General features: G+C 41.9%; 1 protein-coding gene across 3 annotated transcripts in view; it reads right to left on the bottom strand.

The window, feature by feature from the left end:
* MAPRE2 (microtubule associated protein RP/EB family member 2) overlaps nucleotides 1-22,546 on the bottom strand; it is a 241,828-nt gene that overhangs the window by 30,103 nt on the left and 189,179 nt on the right. For all 3 annotated transcript variants that reach the window (XM_068237353.1, XM_068237352.1, XM_068237351.1), the window contains 2 exons: nucleotides 10,230-10,375; nucleotides 1,288-1,501 (listed from right to left, as the gene is read on the bottom strand). In XM_068237353.1, the coding sequence (XP_068093454.1) occupies nucleotides 1,288-1,501; nucleotides 10,230-10,375 (360 nt within the window). The remainder of the gene's footprint in view (nucleotides 1-1,287; nucleotides 1,502-10,229; nucleotides 10,376-22,546) is intronic.

The raw sequence follows: 22,546 nt of genomic DNA, 5'->3' as shown, positions 1-22,546 counted from the left end.
TTCACTACATTATCAGCCATACAGAGCCCCCTGATGATCCGTTTGATAAAAGGAATAGATTTCTCATGGGAAAGGGGGTATCAGCCACTGATAGGGATGAAGTTCAATTCTTGGTTACGGTTTCTCTTTAACTAAACATTTTCAGTATGTTCTTGCGTGTTTAAAGCTTTAAATATATGTTATTGCTAAGGCTGTAAAATATCTCCTTGAAGAAAAGTGAATAGGATATTGACCTGTGTCTCTGCAGTCTGTTTATACTGCATTGTATCGGTGTGAATAAGCAGTGTGAAAATAATAATTTTCCTCCTAAGCTTTCCCATAGATCATCATTTTTCATCTTCTGTTTGGAATAACTTTTCAGCACTCTCCTATTGAAAAAGCAACAACAAGCAGATGAAGTCGTATGGTCAAAATTATTCTGAGTATTTTCTTGCTTGACACCTTAAACGGCATTTTATTGATAATGTGAGAAAACTTAAGAGGAAAAGTGTATTGAAAGGAGCAACCACTGCTGGTTGCTAAGTAATGATAATATCTGTCCCACAAACCTAGGGTGGTGAAATGATCTGCTATAGTTGGTGGTGAGGAATGTCCCTACCTAGGAATTTTTTCTTCCTTTCCTTTCAGTAAAACACTCACTGGTAAACTTTTACACCATATTGTTTTATGCCCGATTAAATAAAGCATTTTTTCCTTATTTGACATTGTGTGGACTAGCCCTTCACTCTTTGCCATTGTGGGCCCGAGCAGCCCGATTCCTGCACTCGATAGGATCTGAGTTAGAGTGGAATACCACCTACTTTGTCATATTGCTATACCAGCAAGACTGATTATTCCAACAATCTGATAGCACAGGAAATGCAAGTATGCAAGAATCGGCACAAAAAATAAACTTAACAAAATGCACCAAGTTCCTGACTTTGATGAGGGGTTATATGAGGATGAGAGACCCTGAGGAACTGTAAGCTATATGTGCCGTGACATGACAGTCTATAGAGGGACTTTACTGAAATTCCATCCATTTCAAGGAGGGATTGTGCTTGCAGCAACATACATTCTTCAGACATTATCACTCACATGCAATTCCAGGCCCAATGGCAAAAAAGCACATGGCTAATTTTAGACAGCTCTGTACCACTGAGTGCCCTTCTACAAACCAGCAAAAATATGTCCTTGTGAAGGTCTCTAGTTTCAGTTCAATAATTCATTACAATAAAGCCTAATGTTTGATCACAGTTTGATTAATGTTTGAAGTAAGAGGTTTTCTGCTTTTGATCCCAGCCATACCTGCTGTTGGAGAATTGGCATGATGAGACTTTTTTGGCAGGTTGAAGATCTGTTCTCCGGGGTCTGGGGGTGGGAGGGCATCCTGCCCTTGCCTGGCTTCCATGGGGTCATACTCCTTCCCATCGTAATTGGCATCAAAGAACTTCTTAAACCACTGAATGAAATCCAGGTTGTCTTGGAACCGTCCTTTAACTAGCTTTTCCACTGGGATTACCTAGACAGAAACCAGCAATGAGTCAGTTGCAAGTTAATATTCCTTTTAAAGAGCTGTTATCAATTACATTTAAACAGCAAGGTGAAATAAAGAAAATAAGGGCAGCAATAGGCATACATGTCCCTTCTTGCCCCCTCAAGAAAATGTACACATCACAATAAAAAATCCTTTCAGTTAAAGTGGATGAGAAATGCGATTTAAGGCCTGCACCCACTTTGTATTTTTTAAAGCATTTTTTCCGACAACCGGTTATTTCTTGAGCGATGAACGATCGTTTCTACGATCTTGCATTATGGATACAGACCACGATTATGGAGGCTTAGCGATGTGCAGTGATAACGACTATCACGGTGGATCGGCTCTTTAGGATCCACAACAACTCCCGCGCAAAGTACTGTAATTGTTTGTACTCTTGTTTGCGCCCATGTTGTGCTGTTGCGTATACTCGCCGACAGGACTCGCCAACTGGGGAGCACTCATCGTCGTGGGACATCACTGGGATCCATCTTCCTGGGTCACGAGAGGAGTATTCAGCTTAACACTACTACTATCAGTTTGTGTTGCGGTTTGTGCTCAGCAGTATTAGAGCTCAAATAGCATGTTTTCCAGTAATATAATCCACAAGTGGCTAAAGCGCACACACACACCTGCATCACATGCAGCAATAAAAACACTAATGCTATTTAAAATGGAGAATCTTTGCAGAACACTGCAACATTTTGCCATTACAAGGAGTTCTCCATGGTATGCTGGTTTGGACAAAATACTGCAGCTATTTATAAACTAAGCAAGCAGGACGAGGGGATATTCTTACAACAATTAGTGTTCGATTGTGTCAGGATTTTTAATAGATTGGATTTTAGCCTGGTCACAAAGAAAGCAACAATGTCCTATTTCTGTGACTAGTGATATATATAAAAAAACAAAAAAAAACAGTGTACCAGAAGACAGCAGACAAAACACTATTAGTTATCGTCTATGTGCTAGATAACAGAAGAGCCATGTTAGCAAGCGATATTGCCACATATCAGCAAGCAGTGTATATTTTGGGATTACAGGCCGAGTAGTAAGCAAGCTTATCTGCTCATTATGTCACAATATATTTATATGATGAGAACCCCATGGAAATACTAAATTTAAACATATGTCCCTGATTGCCGATGCGCTGTAATACACAATGTAAATATAATGCATTATCTAGTTTTCCCATATCCAGCTTTCCCTACTAACTAGGGTCTCAATGTGTGGAAGGTGTACCCCAGGGGTACTTCTAATGGGTACAGGGGGTATGTGGGATTGATATATTTAAGTATAACATTTAGCATTTCAGAAAATGACAAAACCTATATAAACAGCACCAGACTAGTAATAAATAAAAAGCAATAAAGTAATAAAAAGCAATAGTAAATGCTTGGAAACTGTTTCAAAACCATTACCGTATATTACTTTTAAACATATCTGTATCAAGGGGTACTTGAGAATTATTACCATACCAGGAGATACTTGGCCAGCAAAGGCTTTAAAAGGGGTACCATACACATGAAATGTTCAAGCGGGATTGTCAGCCATAAACTCACATTCCATTTACCCACTGCTCCGTAATTACAGTATGTAGTCTACATCCTGACCCTGCATTGCAAGCATTCCAATATAATCATATATGTTTCTGCTGTAATGAATCTTATCTCAGTCAGCCTGACCCTATTATCATACATTGCTGAGGGGAGAGAGGGAAGCTTGTTATCTCTCCTCCCACATTCCTGCACCTAGCTGATTGGCTGGGAGCAGTTCAGTGTGACAGGAGGCTGAGAAGGGAAATACACTTTACCCCTCTGCAGAAGCTGCTGAAATATGATCTATGCTGTGCTCAAATTTGTTTACAAAGTAAGGCAGGAAATGACAGCAGTCTTCGCTTCAGACAGCAGCAGTAAAGATGGAAAATGCCTAGAACAGTTTTGTTTTTGTTTACTATGTAAAATTCACTGAAATAAAAATGTGGACAGTACAATACATATGTTAAGTAGAACAAGTATTTATCTACTTATATTTGTGTTTTTTATTGCTCAGATAGTATGGCTGTCCCTGTTGCTTTAAGAAACACTACCCTACTAGATACAACAAACATTAACAAAAAAAGAAAGACCTAATACTGAGAAATGCGAGCACTTGGGAAATGACTTTAGGACCTTAAAGCACACAGTTACTGCATCTTCATTTTTAATTATAAGAAATAAAATAAAAAAACATTTGTAAAAAGGGTAATCAGACTTGAAAAACTGGAAGCTGACTAAAAAGTGGCTAGTGAGTTAAATCCCAAATAGTTTCACAAATAAAGGCTGAGGATATAGAACTTTGAAAAGATGAGGCAGGGAACTCCGCTGCAAAGGATCAAGCTAAAATTGAGATTTTAACCACTTCACACCTAGGCCTGTTTTCCCTTTATGATGTTTTTTACCTATGTCCAGATTTAATCAGCACAAAGTATCACTTCGTATGGGGTTTTTTTTTCTAGGACAAACTAGACTTTCTTTCTGATGCTTTTTTTTACCCAGGAATTATTGTGACACATTTTAAAGGGAAAACTCGGTTTGCATTCATTATTGCTTTAAATAAAAAGTGCTAATATAAGACGTGCTATGATAAAAAAAACAAGAACAAAAAAAAAAAAAACTGAATTTGGCTATTGATACCCATTTATCATAAAATTTAAGTTCTGCTACAATATATGGTGATATCTGATTTTAAAATAAAGGTATGGTTTTCTGTATTAGGTACTTGTTTTTCCTGGTACTGCAATCAATCATAAAATCAGGTCTAAATTTAAAAAGGGACTGTGAGGGGTGTGTCGCTTGCTGTTTTGCCTTGAATGTCATATTAGGCAGTTATGGGTGGATGAACCTCACCCCATTTCTGCTCACACACCTCTGATCTGTAAAGGCCCATACACACGGGCTACAAATGTTGCTGGAAACACATGGTGCGCGCATGTTGTGGCAACAGGTCCTCCATGTGTATGAGGCGCGCGCAAGCAACTGTTGCTAATCAGAGCTGTCTCCAGGCGATTGACTTGTTCAATCCCCGGCAATAGCTGTTGCAGCAACCGTCCCTAGTCTCAAGTCGGTGCGGTCCTGTGTATGCTAGTCTCTAGCAACTCTTGTGAGTCCGACAGTTAATTGAACCTGCGACAGAAGTTGCTGAGCAACAGTTTCCGCTATGTTGCAGACAGGTTGTTGCCGCGTGTATACAATAGTTGCTTGTATACAACTGTTGTTGCTGGAGACTTTCAACTGTTGCTTGTCTCTATGCAACTGCAGACATCCGTGCCTCGTGTGTATGTAGCTTAACAAGGCACGTAAGTAAAGCAGAGTTGCTCATCTGTCTCTTCTGTGCTGTGGCTGGAGAGCAGATGGACAGGCTTCACTTCTCCCTTATTTAGACTGGTGCACTCCCTCCCTGCTTTCAGCATGATCAATGACTAGAAGTCATTGCTATGGGATCTTACAGTAATGAATCACTTGTTTTATACACATCAGATAAGCAGACTCCAGGAGAGCTGACTAACTGCTTTACTATACATACATAAAAACTGGCTGCTGTAAATGTATGTTTTCCATTTAAAGTGGAAGGGTTTGAGCTTCTGTCAGATTTATATTGCTGTATGAGTTTTACTTGGAAAAAACTCCTCCCTTCACCTCCCAGTGAGAGGGTCACAGTGAACAGAACAAGGAAATAAGAAGAAATCGCTCCACTCTGGTCACAGACAACAAGTAATAACTTATTAAAAAAACAAAAAACAACACTATGTTTTTATATTTATAAGGGGTGCCCGGTAAAATGGGAGCAAGGAAATCACAATAGAGTAGCAGCAGAAACTGACCGTCAGCAGCACCAGACTATGACACAGGAAAACAAGGCGGCAACCTAGCCAGTCTAGTAAATAAAATGTAATGATGCAAAAATGGTTTATGTACATACAATATCCACTGCGGAAAAAAAAACCCCAAAACCATGCCCGTGAAATGAAGCTATAAAATGTTCTCCAAAAATTCTGTTTACTTAAAATCGGCTGAACTGTATTTGATATGAGCCAACAAAAACACTATGTGCAGAATGCACTAACCAATATCTGATAATCAGATTTAAGCCAACTAAATGATACTTTGATGAATGGCTATACTTGACTGGTTTATAAGAGGTTGATACTGGAGAGGTGGGAGGTCAGCCACCCTGGGGAGGTGTTAAGCCACTGCATATGGGTGAAGATACTGCAACTACGCTGATGGCTTTGCACAGAGTTTGACACGTATTACTGCACTATATAACAGAGGGCAATGACTGTGTAAGTATAGTCAACATACTACATTTGGCTTGTTTAGTTCACACAGTATAATGAAACTACAGGTTCCCTTTAACAAGAACTGCATATTAATGGCCTGTCTGGTAAAAAGCCGATTCCTCTTTTCTTATTTGTGGGAGAAAGGTTTCCTGTGCCCTTACTGAGATGCAGATCCTAGTGAAAGAATAAGTTATAACTACATGAATAATATTTAGCACTGTCATTCATCTTCAAAAGAGAACCTTACATTTCACCATGCAAAATATTCTCATTCCAGATGAGGGAAACTAGGATTCCTATGACCACTATGATTCATGCTTTGCTATCTTATTTGTAGAAGGAAGCAGGATGTATGCTAGTAAAGGACACTTCCTCTTATCGGTCTTCAGCCACAAGCTTCTGTGTGCTACTATAATGGAGTTTCAAGCCCATCTAAACTATTAAGAAAAAAAAAAGAAAACAAAAAACACTGCAAAGACAGTCAACAATGAACTGTATCCAGATAACTTTAAAGGGAACCTTAACTGTAAAAAACATAAAAATGAGTTTTACTTACCTGGGGCATCTACCAGCCCCCTGCAGCCATCCTGTGCCCTCGCAGTCACTCATTCCTCCTCTGGTCCCCCGCTGCCAGCTAGTTTTGTTTCTGCCGACTGGGAGTCGGCCAGCCGCCATGCGTACGTTTTTACGCATAAAATTTTACGCATTGCAACTGTAACGCGTAAAAATGTACTTGTTGATGTCTGTAATAGCTTCCTGCACCAGCAGGGATGCGTAAAAACGTACGCATGGCGGCCGCCCGACTCCCAGTCGGCAAAAACGAAATTAGCTGGCAGCGGGGGACCAGAGGAGCCATGAGTGACTGCGAGGGCACAGGATGGCTGCAGGGGGCTGGTAGATGCCCCAGGTAAGTAAAACTTTTTTTTTTACAGTTAAGGTTCCCTTTAAGGTTTCCATTAAAGAGGATCTGTACTCTAACATTTTTGCAGCAAAAAGCATACCATTCTATTCATTATGTTCTCCTGGGCCCCTCTGTGCTGTTTCTGCCACTCTCTGCTGCAATCCTGGCTTGTAATTAACAGTTTTAGGCAGTGTTTACAAACAAACTAACCAGCTTCTGATAGGCTCACATAAGCACCCCTGGAGGGGGTGTGTATAGCTTCTACCAATCACAAGCAACCCTGCACATTCCACACATTCCAGCTTTAGCCCGACTGTGCCGACAGAAGGAAACAGATTAGATCATATAACAGAGATAACACAGCCACTGTGCAATTAGGAAAAGCTGCAGTAAGCCAGAGCACATTAGAACAGGCAAAGGAACTTATAGTAAGGAAGAACTAAGGCTGAAAAGTTTGTTACAGAGTTTCTTTAAAGATCCAATTTCCTCTCTGATAGATTGAATATCATTGTTGGTACTGATCGAGAATGAATAAAGACTTCGTGATCATTCCATTGATTCATTGTTTGGATGAACTCCTCTGCCATTCATCAGATTGATTAAGTTTTCCTTGCCATTTGTGGACCCAACCGGCAGGCACGTGCAGAGAAAGGGGGGGGGGGGGAGTGGAACTGGGGGGGCTCTGGGTGTTCAAGCACCCCCCTTTTTAAATCCCCATAAAGAGGCCCTTTTGGCTGCAAAACTAAGCTCCACCTCAGAACATGATAAGCTCTGCCCCCTTCCAATTGGAAGACCTGCCAACACCCGCAGGGAGCTCCTCCTCATCTGGGACACTTTGGAGTAAAGAAGTCCCATACAAGAATCCTAGTGTAACCATCCCCACAGCTGTGTGGGAGCAAGTAAGATGGTGTCTCTCTGACAGCAGTGACCTCTCCCTCAACCTTGCACCCGAAGGGACCTCTCCCTACACCTAGGACACATACTGACTTCTCCCTCCCCAGCATTAGCACTTCAATGATTCTCCCTCCCCAAGAACCCACACTGACCTCTCCCTCCCACAGCACCCACATTGACCACATTTACCTCTTCCAGCACCTAATCTGACCTCACTTGCATTTATTGGACTGGTCGGTTGATTGTTCAGGAAATGTAATCATTAATGGGCGCCTTTAGGGAATTTACTACAAGACATAATACCTAAATTACATTCTGATATAAGACATTTTTTAGAGCTGCTTGGCATAAAACGGACAATGCAGTGTCAAATGCCTAACTGACTTGTCAAAAAGAGACAACTAATCACTGCTCTGTAGTAAGCCAGAAAACACTACATACAGGGCCCTTTTCATCTAAACACATCCTATGTGAATAAGAAGTACTCCATGAAAATCCGATCACATTGCAAGTTACATGTGAACATGCTGTCCACCTGCAACAGTCCACCAAGAGACCCCCACAGATGAGTGTTGGAATTTCTGAGCCATGGATGCTCATGTAGTACTCCCGGGTTCCAGGTCTACACAATGCTTCTCATACCTGAAAACTTTCCTTTCTATCCAGCCATTGCCAGCTTTCAGAGAATTTTCCTATAAATTATTGTATATTTTGTCTCTTGTCTAGCCCTGGGACTCTCCCTTTATAGAACTCAGTGATCATTATGTAGAACTAGACTATTGCTGTCACTTTTTGGTGGGGACTCCAATATCCCCCCTCCCTCCCCCCAGAAATACATCCTGGGAGTGGTAACACAGTTTGCCTCAGCTCAGGAAGTTGAGAGGTTTGCTAGGTGGGCAATGTTTAGCTTGAATAGAATAGGAACCCCGCTAACAGTGATTGTATCTTTTGGGGGATTTTACCACAAATTCCAGATACATTTAAAAGAACATTACAGGTACCTCTCAGTATACTTATTAATCATTACTGTAGCCAGGGCCGGGCCAAGGCAGAGGCGAGCAAGGCTGCAGCCTCAGGGTGCAGTGTAAGAGGGGGCACACAAATCACTCAGCTATAATTTCCCTATTGTGTTTGAAGCAGAGAGAAATACTAAAAGGGGATACATGGCAGTGACTGCAAGCCAGATAACTAGAGATTAAAGAATACCCGAAGTGACATGTGACATGATGAGATAGACAGTGCCTAGCACGCAAATAACTATGCTGTGTTCCTTCTTTTCTTTCTCTGTCTGAAAAAGTTAAATATCAGGTATGTAAGTGGCTGACTCAGTCCTGACTCAGACAGGAAGTGACTGCAGTGTGACCCTCACTGATAAGAAATTCCCCTTTTTATCGCTTTTTTGCTCTCAGAAGCCATTTTCTGCTAGGAAAGTGTTTTATAGTTGGAATTTCTTATCAGTGAGGGTCACAATGTATTCACTTCCTGTCTGAGTCAGGACTGAGTCAGCCACTTACATACCTGATATTTAACTTTTTCAGGCAGAGAAAGAAAAAAAGGAACAACATAGTTATTTGTGTGCTAGGCACTATACATACACATGTCTATATCATCATGTCACTTCGAGTATCCTTTAAGGTGTTGGGGGTCCTGGAATGCCTATTTTTCTAATATCAATCAGTGTGTGACGGCTGGGGTGGGGGGACACATTTTGGCGTCTCAGCCTTGGGTGCTGGAGGACTTTGCCCTGGCTCTGAGTGTAGCCTTTAATAAAACAGGAATTAATTATACAACCACTGACAAAAAAAAAAAAAAAAGCAATTATAGACCCTATAAAGGTCTAATATCTTTTAAATACTGGACTATAAATCCTTTCCAGAACACAGGAAATTCCAATTAGACTTGCCGAGCATCTTGTTCTGATCTGAGAACTTTAGACCACCACCTTGCTGTAGGAGCCGTCACAGAAATCCCTGCGGTAACTATGTGAGTAATCTGTGCTACCAGACTACAGACTACTACAGGGGAAGCAGTCCTTGGGGCACAAAGCCATGCCAATGTTTAGGATGGATTGTAAAAAGGGAAATTTGTTCTACTTGAGTAATTGGGATGATCAATGAAATGCACATATCTCCGAGTTCATGCAGATTAATGTAAATTTTTATGCATATATTTGCATAACGTTTTACATAAATCTGCATGAACTCAGAAATATTTGCATCTCAATCATCCCTATTGATGAACCACACCATTCCTGATTAAGTGCCATCAAATAATTTGCGCTGTGCCAAAAATTTGTGAGGCGCTTGAGGACTGGGGTTGGCCAGCCTTGACCTATAGTGATGCCACTCCCAAACCATGCAGCACAGAATCATCCTGCTTATGAAGAAGGGTACTTTGCTCCAGAAAGATTTTTGCTAGGCATTAAAAGATACATTTGTACAATACCTGGGATCGCAGTGCTGCAACATAAGATTGCTATCCACTAGATATGACCATTCTCAGAAACTAGGCCTGCTTCTGTTTTAGTCAATTGTCTTAAATCTTTAAACACACAGCAAGAGAGAAGGAATAAGACTTTTAGTGTAGCAATGTCCTACCTTATCGACATTCATTCTTTTAAATGAGGCTTGAAGAAGTTTGAAATTGTGAATGTACTCATGCTCCAGCTTGGCTTGAAATTTGACCTTCTTTAGACTTATGCACCCTGGGAAGAGCATGTCCATGAATTGGCAATAGGCAGCACCTGCGGAGAGAAGCCAGAAGAGTCATGCGATTGCAGTACTACCAGACTGGAACACAAGAATACAGTCATCACAAAGCAATATTTATAGAGAGTAACAGCAAATTGAAGGTTCAGTATAGCCATATGATCTCTATGCATACTATGCTACTAAATAATAAAACTTTTCACAGCGATTTTTTTAAATGGTAAAGAAAAAACTGATAAGTAGTTTGCAGACTACAGCACTCAGAGGTCTGGGACCCTCTTGCAAAACGCTCTAATAAATGCTGCCCTTTTTAGAGAGGGATTTTTCCACTAAAAAGCAAAATAGTTTATACAAATGCATTTAATTTAAAAACAAAAACACACATGTGAGGTGAAAGATGACAAGCACTATTAGATTAGGGTAGAGTAGGTTCTGCCCTAGAGTCATCTACCTTGGTGTTGGTGGGCAGGTTTAAAATCTTTTGACCGAAGATCTTTGGGTTATCTGCAGCACTTAAAGGATACACAAGGCAAATGGAAGAGAAACGCTTTACTCACCTGGGCCTTCTTCCAGCCCTCAGCAGTCTAACCAATCCAGCTCCAAAATTCGGCTGTGCTTGAGGCTGCCCATGTCCCTGTTACAAAATAGGACAGCAGTGGCCTCGAGCATGGCGGAACTTTGAAGCTGGAACGGTTAGACTGCTAGGTGCTGGAAGAAGCCACAGGTGAGTAAAGCATTTCTCTGCTTTTTATCTTATGTAGCCTTAAAGGTGCCCATACACTTGCCAATTTTGCCCAGCAGATACAATCAAAAAAATGATACTGTGTAAAGCCCCCTTCTTACAACACAAGGGGAATAACAGGGCTATCGGTTATATAGAACTCTTGGTGTTCCAGCACGTTAGGATTAATTACTATAAAAATATCAAAGCGCTATAGCTAGTTAATTGAGTCCAAGTCCGTGCGGAGTGCTATTTGAGGTTACATGCAAGACAAAGGTGGGAAGCGAAGGTGACTTAAAGGGATATCACTAAAGTGACACCAGGATCCTGAAGCACCAAGGCTCCTGGATTTGTGCATGATTGGCCAGTCTAGCACTGGTCAATACATCTGGTGAGTCTGAATGCTGTTGGGTATCCATGGTGGAGGTGATATACTGGGTCAAGACACTGTACATGTGGACTGTTTATAATACCAGGATGTGTGCTTAAAGTTTTTATACTACGTTAGGATTAATGAATCCAAACCATGAAGCCTCGGGTACCTTTAAATTGCTGCCATTCTTGCACTGTTAATGGCAAAGGCCTCAAACCTGGTACAGATGGTCATTGGGTGACTGGGGTTCAAATTCCGAAAATGGGGTGGAGCCACAAATCAGATTTGTTTCATTTCAATGGGAAAATACACAATTGGTGCCAAGGACCACAAAGCTCATAAACTTGGTCAGAGTGACTGTGTGTCAAGTTTAGAAAAAGTAGGCGGAGCAAACAACCAAATACTTACCCAGGCGCGCACACACGCGCACACACACACACACACACACACTATTGGGGGACCACTAGATGACGAGAGAATACCACTGGGGGACCACTAGATCAGGAAATGTTATGGAGGGATGGACCACTAGATGACCAGGAAATACTATGCGGGGTGGGGGGACCACTAGGCTATCAGGGACTCCCATCCAACCTGGAATCAGGACAGCCAGCCTGTCCAGCAGTAAGCCAGCCCAGCACAGCACGCTAGGCAGGTAACTCTGCCTAGTTATGTTTAAGGGACACTGCCTACTTATGATACGTAGCATATTTGTTTTTTTGGGGTGTTCATGGAGAGGGTGCTTCATCCAATATTTTGCTGAGCAGGACTACTTAGACTGCTGCTAAGGTCATGTAAATTTGGCTCCACCCATGGCCGCACCTACGTTCTGGTGCCTGGTCACGTTCATATTTCGGCGTAGGGGTGCCTAAAAGTACCCCAGATCTTTGGATCCTAGCAATGCCCCTGCCAATATCATACAGATAGGTTTTCCCCAAGACTACAATAGGAATATATGACAATGGATGACTATGGTAGGTATTATTAGACTGAGGGACAGTTTGTGACATGAATGTATACACCATGTCAAACACTACAGCTGTCAGCGCTACGTAAATACACAATACTAATAATAATAAAGCTCCTGTCACAATTCTACACCATAAAACAGAATGCTGCTGTCTCAGCTCCTGTCACAATTAAATTACTATAGCAGTGTTCAGTATGGGAACTTTATGACTCATATTTTCCTCCACTTCCAGTTGTAAATTCCAGAAAAGCTAAGCTCCCATTGCTGAGTGAGAACAGTCCTCGTGTACCACATTCAGGGACTCATGAAAAACAGACGGAGGAGAGACACACCATCTGTCTCTGTTGTAGACAATGAAGGGGCTCCTTTTCTTATACATAGTGTGATACTAGTGTGGCTGCTGCCCACTAATGTAAGAACTCAGCACAAGTACAAGAAATAAATTAGTACACCAGTGATTATACTTTCAATGGAACTCACAAATGTCCGTTGTCACACACACCGAGGAGAGAGACAGCAGACACATACTTCCTCTGAATTACACATGGATAAGAAATGCAAATCTCAAAAATGAAAATCAGACAGGCTAGGCATATTTTTTGTACAAGTTCACTTAAAGCTGGGCCTATCATAAACACATTGTTTTTGCTGTTACACTACAAATATAAAGTGAACTTGCGGTGTAAGAAGTATGGAGGCTGCTTTATCTGTTACCATGCCTGGCTGTGCCACAAGTCCTTTGACCCTAATACTTTCAGCAGGGCTGTGGAGTCAGTACAAAAATCTTCCAACTACAACTCCGACTCCTCGGTTTATGAAACCACTGACTCAAACTCTGACTCTAGGTACCCAAAATGGCTCAGACTCTTTAGTCTAATACTTACCAGGGCTGTGGATTTTGTACAAAATCATCCGACCCCGACTCCTCAGTTTATGAAATCACCGACTCCAACTCAGACTACCCAAAATTGCTCCGACTCCTTGACTCCAACTCCAGAGCCCTGACTTTCAGCCATTGGTCCAGAATGAGCATGCAGATCAGGTTCTCTGAGTAAGGCCTCTTGTACACTACATGTGATTCTGATTTTTTATAAGATCAGATTTTTGCGTCAGATCAAAAAAAATGTAATTGAAATAAAAAATTGGATCGTATAAAAAAACAAAAAAACTGGAATTGCATGTAGTGTGCAAGAGGCCTAAGTTTATCACTAATCGCATGCTTGTGTCAGGTGCTATTCTGACACTACGAGCAAGATCGAGCAGGACAGCCAGGCAAATGGCATTAACAGATATAGATTAAAAAAAATGCAATACTTAATTTACCTGGAGCTTCCTCCAGCCCCCCGTAGCCCATGAGGTCCCTCGACATCCTCTGGGTCCCCTCAGTTCTCCTGCTGGCACCTCAGTTAGCGAGTCAGTCCGCCTGGCTCAATCACGTGCCTGTAACCGTGTTCTGTGCTTGTGCGGGCTACAGGGGCTGGAGGAAGCTCCAGGTAGGTTCAGTATTGCATTTTTGAGGTCTGTTCAGGGTCACTTTAATAGGGGGAAAAAATATGTCAGCCTCCATATCTCACTGCAGAGTCAGGGCACGTTTAAGCTGGGCACATATAGTCAGGTACAGTCCTGCCCTTTGTCTTCATTTTATAGAGAAAAAAAAAATATAGCTGGAACCCTTTCACCCCTTTGTTAGCCTAAATAATACTGAAGTTGGCAAGACTAAAGATGGCACATAGATTTTTCCAGCAGATTTGATCAAACAGCATCAATCAGAACATTGATCGATTTGCTGTAAAAAAAAAAAAAAAACCTCTTCAAATTATAAGGTGGAAACTTTTGGTCATTCAGACACAAAGGGGTAGTTCAACATAGCGTATCAAACAGTTGTAGTTCAACAGATTTTCAATAGATTACATGGTGAAATCTATTGAAAAATCTTTGTGCAGGGCATGCGGGGATCCGATCCCTCTTTAGTTAATCCCGCTCTGATCTGAATTTGATTAGCTTGCCACAATGGGTGGCAATATAAACGTGTATGGAAACCTTAATTCCGTAGCAGTTCAGAAGCATAAATAAGGTATGCTACAGCAGTAAAACCATAAAACCACTGGCTACTTTGTCACAATGACCTCTATCAGGTGATGGATGTAATAAGCAGCAAGTAAATCATCAGTTTTTGAAAAATGGTGTATAAGTATCTGTGCAGCTCTGGCAAGGACCAAGTGGGAATGGATAAAAAAAGTAAAGAACTCCTCTTCAAAGAGTGTATGTGGTTTTACTGTGTAATGCCTCGTACACATGCCCCACTTAAGTCGGCTGAGGGGGCTGATGGCAACTGCCTCAATGGATAATCAGGCGTGTGTACAGCACCTAGCAAACCCCAGCCCGCGAGCGATCCGCTGGGCAGATCCTCTCAACTCCAGCTACGCCGATTCCCCCGCCGATCCCATTGTTCCCACTGCTCCCCCGTCCACCATGTAACATCAAAAGGTATGTACACACATTTAAACTGATCCTAAAGGGACATGTAACATAAGATAAACGTGTATGTATAGTCCCAATCGAAATTAGAATTAGCCCGTGTGTAGCCCTTGTTTTTTTCTCTTTTTAAAGCCCTATACACACGCTTGATTAAAGTTGGCTGAAGTGGCCGATAATGACCACCTCAGACAATCACAAAACAATAAAGAATTGCACACCACTGTGGAGGTGCTGGACCGGTGTAAAATGCAATACAATCCAAAAGGTCCGCACACTCAATGAACCAAGTTCCAGATTTATTCGAGTATTGTGACACAAATCCACTCCATACACCAACGAGTCGTTTCGGGGCCCCGTAGGGTCCCCTTTGTCAAGACAACAAGATACATTCTGTATCTTGTTGCCTTGACAAAGGGGACCCTACAGGGCCCCGAAACGACTCGGTGTATGGAGTGGATTTGTGTCACGATGCTTTAATAAATCTGGAACTTGGTTCATTGAGTGTGCAGACCTTTTGGATTCTATCAGACAATAATCAGGCATGTGTTCACTAGTCCGCAACCTGCAAACGACCCGCTTGGCTGTTCAACTCACCCAAGTGACAGCCAATTCTTTTGATCATGCTGCTTCCCTGCATCACGTCACAGACGTGCTGCTCTGTTGTCCATCTGCCTACTCATATTGCAAGAGAGAGTGTTCCCAGCCACACACACAGCTGACCACTGTATGTGCAGCCCGGCCCAGCGATGTCACCCAAGGGATCAGGTCCCAATCCCGGACTGGCAACATCCATCAACAGTGTTTATGCATCTTTAGACAGGGTTTACACTTAACAGGATCATATATGTTTTCCCTGCATGCAAATCCGCATTAGAACTGACAGTTTATGTAAATGAATGGGCTTGTTCACAACTAATGCAATTCCTTTACATGGGAAAACACATACATCATGCAGCAGTACTTTACACACCGCTTTCTCATTTATAATAGCTATTAAAGCGGATCCGAGATGAAAAACTAACTATAACAAGTAACTTGTCTATATATCTTATGTACAGTTTAGATGGTTTAAACAGCAAATCTGTCTGCATACTGCTTTAATAGAACATGATTATTTCTTCCTGTGATACAATGACAGCAGCCATGTTGTTTGTAAACATTACACAGAGGCAGGCTTACCTGCACCATCAGCTCTCAGACTGAAAAAAACCTAATCCCCCCTCCTCCTCCACGCCTATGAAATCTCTGGCTAGTAATACCTCCCCCTCCTCCTGCCCAGACTGAGCTCCCATGAGCCCTTGCTACTGCCGAGGCTTTCTGAAAACTGTGGGTGGGGCTTATTTCGTTTATAGGGAATTAGAGTATTAAAACAAAAACAAAAAAGTATTTGGCTTGAGGAATGCCCTATAAACAATAGGAAAGGAACACAATTATGCAATGTGTAAAAGTTCATCTCGGATCCACTTTAAGCAAAATGTCACACATTGTAACAGAGACAACCATGTAAGATGTATGGGAAAATTACATCTTACATGGTGTGTAGTGTGTTGTCTGGACACTACAAGCGTGAACCCTGTCTAGGTGTTATGAATCCAGGACACAAATGTCTCTTAAGTAAACGGTCGGTAGAGTAAAACTCCTGCATCGCTGAGAAACAATTCTAAGCAAAGCAGGATCATCCACTAGGCAACCTAGGCAAGTACCTGGGCCTAGTGAGTTTCAAGGGGACCACCTGCCACCTTCTTTGGTCTCTCTTTACTTCAGCTTACCAAAAGGACCACAAGGGGGCCGCAAATCTACTACCTTGCCTTGGGCCTCATTACATCTTAACCCGTCTCTGCTTCTAAGTGCAGGGAACAGAAAAAGTTCAATAGTTCAAGATTTCTCTTGCCCAAGGACACTTTACTAAATAGGTACTGCCAGGATCCCAACCCTAGTTTCCTGCAGCAGAGGAGGTGCTCTTAACCAGTACACTACCCAGCCACATTTTAAACACATTGAATGGGGCAGAGCTGCAGACTGTGTTCTAACACAGCTCCGCAACACATAAGTGGGAACATCTTGCATTGCTCTCTGTACAATGTATGATATCCTTGCATATAGCAAAGTCTACATCTGCCCAGCAACATATACACTAAGAACAAACCTAAACTTAATTTATAAAGTAAACATACTACCAATGGCTTTGTAATCCTGAGAATGTTATTCAATCCATTATATTAGTGCAGAATGGTGTATGGATATAGTTAGAGACAATCATGATTGTGGTAGAAAAATGTACACAAAGAAAAATTGAGATACCAATATGATGAATCACAGAGCTTAGAGAACCTCCTTTTCCTTTATAGTCATCAACCGAAAGAGAGCCAGGCAACCCATACCCGATAGCTCTATCTCTGTAATATAGTGATTTGTTTAAAGTGACTCTAACAAAAATTACAACGTTTTTTCTACCATCCTACAAGTTCCTAAACCTATTCTAATCTGTTCTGGCTCACTGCAGCACTTTGTACTATCACAGTCTCTGTAATAAATCAATGTATCTTTCCCCTGTCAGACTTGTCAGCCTGTGTCTGGAAGGCTGCCAACTCTTCCGTGCTGGTCTGTTCCTCTATGCACACTCCAGTGTGTGTTTGATTTACATAAGCCAGCAGCTTCTCTGCTATCTTATCAGTGATAGAAGAGAGCTGGATAAAAATCCTCCTCTGTTAGGCTGTGAAAGTAGCTGGCTGACACATACTGAGGAATTACAAACACAGGCACAGGCAGAGCTGTCTGCAGGAAGCCTGTAATGTTCAGTGCATGAGAGAAGAAGGGGACAGAAGGTAAACACACAAATGATCTTTTGAGATTCAAATGGAAAGCTGTATATAGCCTGCTTGTGTATGGATGTATTTTCTATGTGTGGACATATTGTACATCAATCTACTTCCTGTTTTGGTGGCCATTTTGTTTGTTTATAAACAAAACTTTTAAAAACTGTTTTGACTACTTATAATGCGGCGGGGAGCGGCGAAATTGTGACAGAGGGTAATAGGAGATGTCCCCTAACACACTGGTATGTTTACTTTTGTGCAATTTTAACAATACAGATTCTCTTTAAAGAGACTCTAACAATTTTAAGCCTTATTTCTTTTATCCTATAAGTTCCTATACCTGTTCTAATGTGGTCTGTCTTACTGCAGCCTTTCCTAGTTGCACAGTGGCTGTATTATCTTTGTTATATAATCTAATCTTCTTTCCTTTGACGGCTTTGTCAGGCTCAGGCAGAAATGTGCGGCTCTGCTTGTGATAGGATAGAAGCTATACACACCCTCTTCATGCCCCCTGCCTGCTCTGTATGAATCACAGACTGAGCTCTTCTGAGCCTATCACAAGCTGGTTAGCAGCAATGTCTTGTTTGTAAACACTGCCTAAAACTGGCAATTACAAGCCGGGATTGCAGCAGGGAGTGGCAGAAACAGCACAGAGGGGCCCAGGAGAACATAATGAATAGAATGGTATGCTTTTTATTGTAAGAATTTTAGAGTACAGATTCACTTTAATAACTCCATCACTTACATATCGGACTAACTCTTGCTGTGTTCTTGAATTTAAGAGAGTTGGAATATATAGCATCTATCTGGACTCCCGTTTATTAAAAGTCATGCAGAACACTCTCCTAAGGCAGTCCCAGTCTAGAATAACTACAGCAGGAGACGTGAGATACCAAGATGAGAGGAGGACAGTCAGAGACTATGGTAGAGATGATCTCTCCAGATCAAACCAATGATATCACTTTGCTTGTGGTGGTTCTGGTTGCTCCCTCTGGCCACAGCATTGTTTTGTGACAGCTTTTCTATTATAAAGCATGTAAAGCTGTGCACAAAGCAGCTTGTAAGTGACAATCCGCCCCTCAAGCTGTGAGAAAGCAGCTGGAGCACATTTAGAGTAAATTCTAGCTGCTAACATCTAGGCTTTCAGCGCTCAGAACAAGATTATTCACCTTCCGGTACCAGGGATGAATGAGTTAGTTTGTGTATGGTTATTTGGAGAGCCTGCACTCAGCTTTTGGATAGGCAACGCAGGTGCTTTGGCAATACTGACGATTTCTAATGTAACAACAACAACTATAATAATAATATTTATATAGCCCTTTTCTCCCTGGGGACGCAAAGCGCTGTGACCCTGCATTATGTAGTCTCAAAGGCTAGGGAAAAGAGGTGAGTTTTTAGCCTTTTTTTAAAGCTGTCCAGAGAAGGAGCCTCTCGTACTGATTGTGGAAGTGAGTTCCATAGAGTAGGGGCTGAATAGGAAAAGGCCCGAGCACCAAATGTTAAGTGTGTCCTGGAAATAACCAGCTTCATCTTGTTGGCAGAGCAGAGGGTGCATGGAGGGGCATAAAGTTCCAATAGATCCGCTATGTATTTGGGTCCCATGTGGTGTAGAGCCTTGAATGTCAGCAGGCAGATCTTAGAATGGATTCTCCATTTTACTGGCAACCAGTGAAGAGTTAGCAGTACTGGGGAGATGTGCGAGCTGCGGGGGGCATTGGCTAGGAGCCTGGCTGCAGCATTCTGTACTAGCTGTAAGGGGCGCAGAACGTTTTCTGTAGGTCCGATGAACAGGGCGTTGCAGTAGTCTAGGCGGGAGGATACAAATGCATGAGCCAGGGCAGGTAGGTCTTCAGCTGGGATAAGGTGTTTGATTTTCGCTATATTTCTTAGATGGAAGAAGGAAGACTTGACGACAGCTGATACCTGCTGTCTGAGTTTTAGATTTCCATCCAGGATAACCCCAAGGTTTCGCACAGAGTCTTTATACTGTACAGTATCTCCCCCAATTGCTAGTTTGAGTTGGTGAGCGTTTTGAACTTTATCCATCATGTGTGGACCACCTACCACCAACACCTCTGTTTTGTCAGAGTTCAGCCTCAGCCAGCTGGTGTTCATCCAATTTTGTAAATCCACTAGACACGCATTTATGGATGCTGATGGGTCTTGGGTGCCAGGCTTGAAGGACAGATACAGTTGTGTGTCATCTGCATAACAATGGTATCCTAGGCCATAGTTCTAGATTATTTAGAAAGGTGCTAACATAGGAAAGGGGGGGGGGGTAATGTTTGGGGGGTGCAGAAGGTTGTGATGGAAGGTTATGATGGGGGGGGGGTATTGAAGGAAGGGGGGTATAGAAGAAGGAAGGGGGTGGGGTGGAGGTGTATTGTGTTGGGAGTTTAATAGTATGCATGACAAGGTTATGGATTGGTGTCAGGAAATGGTCAACATTGGGAAAAAGGAAGGAAAGGGGGGCGGATAATATTAAGCAGGTAGGTTAGAGTTATTAGAAATTATTCAAGATACCCTCTTTTACTTTAATTATCCCAGTTTCAGCATCAGAAACACTTCCTATATCTATATATTGCTGTATATCAGTATGTAACCTCAGAGATTCACTTGCCTGGGACTTCTCCCAGCTCCCCTGCAGCTGTCCTGTCCTGCGCTTGTACTCAAAGATCCTCTGGTCCCCTGCTGCAGCTGTTTCTTCACCGCTGACAAGTTGACCACTGCGCAGTGGAGGCGACCAACAAAAGAGAAAGTAAGCCGCGGTGGGGGCCCGGCGGATCATTCCAGATATGCGCCAGCATAGGACTGCTGCAGGGGGCTAGCAGGAGCCTCAGGTAGGTGAAACTTTTTTTTTTTTACGCGATCTTCAGGTCCACTTTAAGCTATGCAAAGCATTTTGGGAGACCAGGTATTATTTCCACTGGCTTGGGAACACAGAGTAAACAAACATTCCGTAGCAATGCGTCTGACAGCAGTAAAGCGGTTACCGTGAAAAAGGTTAGAATGTACAACATGATGAGAAAAGACTTTACACTGGGCAGACATTGACTAAATAATTTATAAATAAATAAAGCAATTTTATTTATTACTTCAGTACAATTTTTCCTTAAAGGGAACCTGAACTGAGTACAATAATTTAAAATAAACACATGATTTATCTCCTCTCAGAATCTCACCATTTTCTTCTCACAGTGATCCCTTCCAGTTCTGACAATATTTTGTCAGAACTGAAATATACCAGTTGCTATCAGTTGTAGATCAACTGCTATCAGTTACAACTGATGTGCAAGGAAGGTAATGTTCATGTTATCCCTATGGCTCAAGTGGGCGATGTTACAGTTTAACAGTGTGCTGACCAGGAAGCTGTTATGGGGTAATGGCCATTTTCAAAATAGAGGTTGGAGAATTCCATTGATTACAGTGGACAAACAGGACGCGGGAGAGGAGAAAGATTGATGAGTAGACTACACAGGAGGTGAGTATGACCTGTGTATGTTTATTTTGACTTTTAATTTTCAGTTCAGGTTCTCTTTAAAGGCCAGCGTTTTTCATGTACACTTTACCTTCAAACTCCAACTGCAGACAAAGAAATAAGTGAACCCTCATGACTGTTTCTAAATTCTGAGTCCTGGACAGTGCATCTTGTGCCAGTGTTAATCGTGCACTGGCAATTTCTTCAACTTATTCAGCACTGCTCTTCATAACACAGCTATATACTTTGCGCACACTGCAGATGACTGAAATGATGGTTTGTGGTGCTTTTGGGTGACAAACATGAACATGCAAGTTTTGAGTGCCGAAAATGCAGGGGTTCTACATCAATATAAAGTGGGACACCACATGCTTGTCCAGTAATCAATTATTTAAAGGGACACTGTAGGGGGGGGGGGGGGTGTCGCCTGAAGATGGGATGGCCTGAATGGAGTTCAAGAGCTTGACAGCAGTATAGGGGACGAATAGTAAACTGTCACCTAAAACACTCATAGGATCATTTCAGGTGAAAAATAACTTCGTAGTTACGAAGCTGTTGCCAATTTCCAGATTAAAAACAAACAAACATAAATACATATAAATACCAGGAAAATAGCATAATTTACTATGGTTGAGTATCATATTGGCTTACATCTGCAGCTGTGAAGATGGAATGCTATAACAGATAACTTCTTTGGAAATTTAAATCTGACCACAACTATTATTCATGATGGAATATTTACTTTGACCTTTAATTTGCTTGGCAGTGTACATAAGCCTGCTGGTTATAATAAAGTGAGGGTGAAAGGAATACAACTGCAGCCAGAAATTTTCCCAAAACCAGGTTTTTGCAAACCATACACAATTAATAAATAAGGATAATATTTGTGGGAGCGTTTTTAAAACAAAACATCTGGGTTAAAGGTTCCATAACAATTTTATTTTTAGCTCAAAATAGAGTGGGGGAGGATTAAAACCCGTCAGAATTGTTTGCAGCCAGTTTCCGCGTACTTCCCACCCTAGAGGCACAAATAGAAATGCGAAGAAAATCTACCTGAAGGGGGAAGGAGTAGGGTAACTCTGGATTGCTGCATCTGACACAGACATATTCAGTGAAACGTGTACACCAAGGTCCTCCTGTAGCATCAACTGTAAAGTTATCATATTGACACCACAGCCTGTTAGCATACATTTAGATGCACCACGTTAAATTGGGCGCAAGATCTACCCAATAGTAGAATATGTGAAAGAGTGTGTGTGCTTAAAGGGAACCTAAACTGAGAAGGATGTGGATTTTTCCTTTTAAAATAATACCAGTTGCCTGACTCTCCTGCTGATCCTGTGTCTCTAATACTTTTAGCCACAGCCCCT

Source organism: Hyperolius riggenbachi, chromosome 5 (assembly GCF_040937935.1).
Source record: "Hyperolius riggenbachi isolate aHypRig1 chromosome 5, aHypRig1.pri, whole genome shotgun sequence".
NCBI classification, from domain to species: Eukaryota; Metazoa; Chordata; class Amphibia; order Anura; family Hyperoliidae; genus Hyperolius; species Hyperolius riggenbachi.
Note: the sequence above shows the minus strand (reverse complement) of the source record. Positions and strands in the feature narration are given on the sequence as shown.